This window comes from Adiantum capillus-veneris, chromosome 24, assembly GCF_014529385.1.
Source record: "Adiantum capillus-veneris isolate H3 chromosome 24, ASM1452938v2, whole genome shotgun sequence".
Lineage (NCBI taxonomy): Eukaryota > Viridiplantae > Streptophyta > Polypodiopsida > Polypodiales > Pteridaceae > Adiantum > Adiantum capillus-veneris.
In genome coordinates this window covers 144442488-144445954 of record NC_140954.1, presented here as the reverse complement: position 1 = coordinate 144445954, position 3467 = coordinate 144442488, and the positions used below count along the sequence as shown (strand labels likewise).

General features: G+C 44.8%; 1 protein-coding gene across 1 annotated transcript; it reads left to right on the top strand.

The window, feature by feature from the left end:
• Positions 1 to 322: 322 nt before the first annotated feature.
• LOC147427292 (uncharacterized) lies at positions 323 to 1178 on the top strand. Its single transcript, XM_086498502.1, has one exon. The coding sequence runs from the start codon at positions 342 to 344 to the stop codon at positions 663 to 665; it is 324 nt and encodes a 107-aa protein (XP_086354628.1). The 5' UTR covers positions 323 to 341; the 3' UTR covers positions 666 to 1178.
• The last annotated feature ends 2289 nt before the right edge of the window (positions 1179 to 3467 follow it).

The following is a 3467-nucleotide window of genomic DNA, read 5'->3' as shown; positions in this document are numbered from 1 at the left end:
ATCTGCAGAACTCCTCCAAAGCATACACTGAGGGGTAGAGGACCTGTGAAACCGCTGGAAGAGACGTCAAAGGTTGCCAATTTTCTCTCTGAGCCCAAACTCGGAGGCAGAGGTCCAGTCAAATTGATATTGAACATGGAGATATCTGTAAGTGAGGGGAGAACGGCAAGACTAGGCGGAAAGGGGCCGGTAAGGAGGTTCTCATAGACATGGAAGCTGGAAAGCTAGTGGAGCTATGAAATGGAAGTGGGTATACCCCCTGTCAGAATATTTTTCGCAAGGTCTAAATTGGCCAACTGGGTGAGGTTGCCTAGGCTGAAAGGGATGGGTCCTTCAGGAATATGGTTTTTGTAGAAAGCAAGATGGGTGAGGCTTTTGAGGTTGGCGGGGCTTGCAGGAATTCTTTCTGTCAGACTATTCACAGACAAATCCAGATTGGAGAGCTTGATCAGAATTCTAAGGGATGTAGGAATGGCTCCATGGAGAATGCAACCAGCCAACCAGAGATAGGCGAGGCCTGTCAGGTTTCCAAGCTCCTACGGGATAAATGCCAAGTTGGAGAAGGGATTATAAGCGAGATAAAGCTTCTCCAAATTGCTGAGATTGCCCAAGAAGGATGGAATGGTGTCATTCAGTATATTAGTGACAAGATCGAGCTCCTCTAGATGTGAGAGGCGTGCAAAGGACGAAGGGATGGCACCCGTGAAGTTGTTGTAGCAGAGATTGAGCTGGCAAAGGGCGGCCACGCAGGTGTCTACGAGTGCGGCAGACTGCTGTCGAAGAGGTTCCCTGACAGGGCAAGAGCACGGAGGTGAGTGCATTGGTAAATCGAATGTGCCATTGATCAAGATAGCCTTGTAGCTCTGATTTGCAGGCAACCCGCTTGCTCCCTGTCTGCCTCTCTTGCTCTGAGTAGAGCCTGAATCTCTCCCTCTCTTGACTTACTAAGCACACAATGGAGAGAATCATACTGCATCTCCAACATCAGTCCTGCGAAATCTAATTAAAAGCGCACCAGCTCCATATTTTAAAATCCAAACCAAGTCTAGGAAGTAGGAAGTCTACCCACCACCCTGCTGCATTAAATAGGGAGTGCCCCTTACTGTTGATTTATGACATCAAAATCTGGAGCCAATCTATGTTTCATAAGTCACCACTATCCCATCAGCCAATCTCATAATTTCTTCACTCTTGAAAAGCAAGTTATTTTCAAAAAAAAAATCAAACTATTTTTCATTAGCAAAAAGGTAACACATCATTAAGGCCTCAGCCCCTTTGGGGCAGGCCAAAAAAGCGACTTCTAGCGGCGATTGTTGCAGGGAAGAATCGGGGCAAGGAGAGAGAGCTATTTGGAGTGTGTTGAAGAAAAAACAAGTGATAAAATCACGAAGCTTGCCATTAGAGCGGAGTCACACCCAATCTAGCTAGGGCAAGAGAGAAAAAATTATGACGTCTAGTCGCATCTGTAGCAAAATGCAGCTTGGACTACAACGGAGCAAAAAAAATCGATGAAAATTGAAGTTACATGTTGAACAGACTTTCAAAGAAATACTCCGGTGTGTTGTTTATAAAAGAATAGTGTTAAGCTTAGGAATTTTGGAATGTTTTACCTTAGTGAAAGTTGGAATATTATTTTTTGTACTTTTGGGATTCCAATGTGTGTTCTTGGGAAAGGGCGTTACCCATTAGTCTTATCAAAGTATGTAACTGTCGATCATGTTAAGTATGGAACCTGATTTACCCTTGTAATTTTCTGTGGTAAAATCGCACATTTGTAAGGCCCCTATTATGAGGAGAAGCCATCGTGCATAAAGGTAAATCACTCACCGGAAACCAAAATTTTCACACAGTCAAAAACCAGGGGCAACTTTAAGGGCCTTGAGGACGGAAGCCCCTGAGATTTTTTTTTTTCCTCGTCGAAATATTATAGCCGGACGGCGGTCGGAAAGTGGTCGGAAAACAACCGTCGGCTGGCCGGTGGTGGCCGGTGGTCGGAAGTCAATGGCCAGTGGCCGGATTCAAAAGCGGATTTGTCTACACAAGGGCGGCCACACATGGGCAGATTGGAGGGTCCGATTTGGACTTATTCACACAAGGGTGGCTACACATGGCTGCCTCTCATAAGAGAGGGCAGCCCTTTTGGCCTATAAAAGGAGGCCATTCTTACACACATTTCATAGTGTGAAGTTGATGCAACAAGGTGAGTGTGAGGTGGTGAGAGTGAAGCAAGGCGGGAGCTCCAAAAGGGTATAATCCCTTTGTAAAATACTTCTTATTTTGAAGTGCTAAAGCCATTGAGTGGCTGCTTTCCCATGGACGTAGCCCACATTGGGTGAACCACGTATATCGTGTGTACTCTCTCTCTCTCTCTCTCTCTCTCTCTCTCTCTACTCTATAATCTCTTGTGTGTGAAATCTATCTCTCTCCATTAAGTAATCTACTCAAATATCTATTTAGCTACGTTTTATTTCCTAACAACTGGTATCAAAGCAAGGTTTGCTCGTAGCTAAATTATCTCAAGGAAAGGATTCCTTGAATTGAGTGAGAGTTATGGCGGAGGAAGGGAAGCTCAAGATTGAGAAGTTCAACGGAAAAAACTACCAACATTGGAAGATGCAGATTGAAGACTATCTCTACCAAAAGGATCTCTATTTGCCACTAGGCGGTCTTGTGAAGAAGCCCGCAACAATGGCAGATGAAGCATGGATTGTCCTTGATCGAAAAGCACTGGGAACAATCCGGTTAAGCTTGGCGTCAACGGTGGCCTTCAATGTTTCGGAGATAAAGACCACGGAGGACTTGATGAAGTCACTTGACAACTTCTACGAGAAACCATCGGCATCCAATAAGGTATTTCTTATGAAGCGCTCGTTCAATCTAAAGATGACAGAGAATGGTTCAGTTGCAGAACACCTAAATGACTTTAACACAAAAATAAGTCAACTTCGATCGGTGAAAATCAATTTCGATGACGAAGTGCGAGCTCTCCTTATACTATCATCTCTACCGGATAGTTGGGACAGCCTTGTGATGGCTGTAAGTAATTCTATTTCTGGCACAAATACTCTTAAGTTTGATGATGTTGTGGGTGTTCTCCTAAGCGAGGAAATACGAAGGAGAAGCACGGGGGAATCATCAAGTGCTGCACTGTCAGTGGAAACAAGAGGAAGGCATAAGGAGAGGTTCAAAAACCAAAAGGGTCGTGATCGCTCAAGGCGGAGCAAGTCACGCACAAAGTCAGTTCTTGAATGTTGGAACTGCGGCAAGAAGGGCCACGTCAAGAAGGACTGTTGGTCCAAGAAGAAGAAGGAGACAAAGTCTCGAGACAACAAGCCAACATCGGAGGCCAATGTGGCAGGTAAAGTAGAGCAAGATGCTCTAATTCTCTCATTAAACAATGTGTTTAATTCCTAGATAGTAGATTCCGAGGCTTCATTCCATGCGACACCACACAAGCAACATTTCCA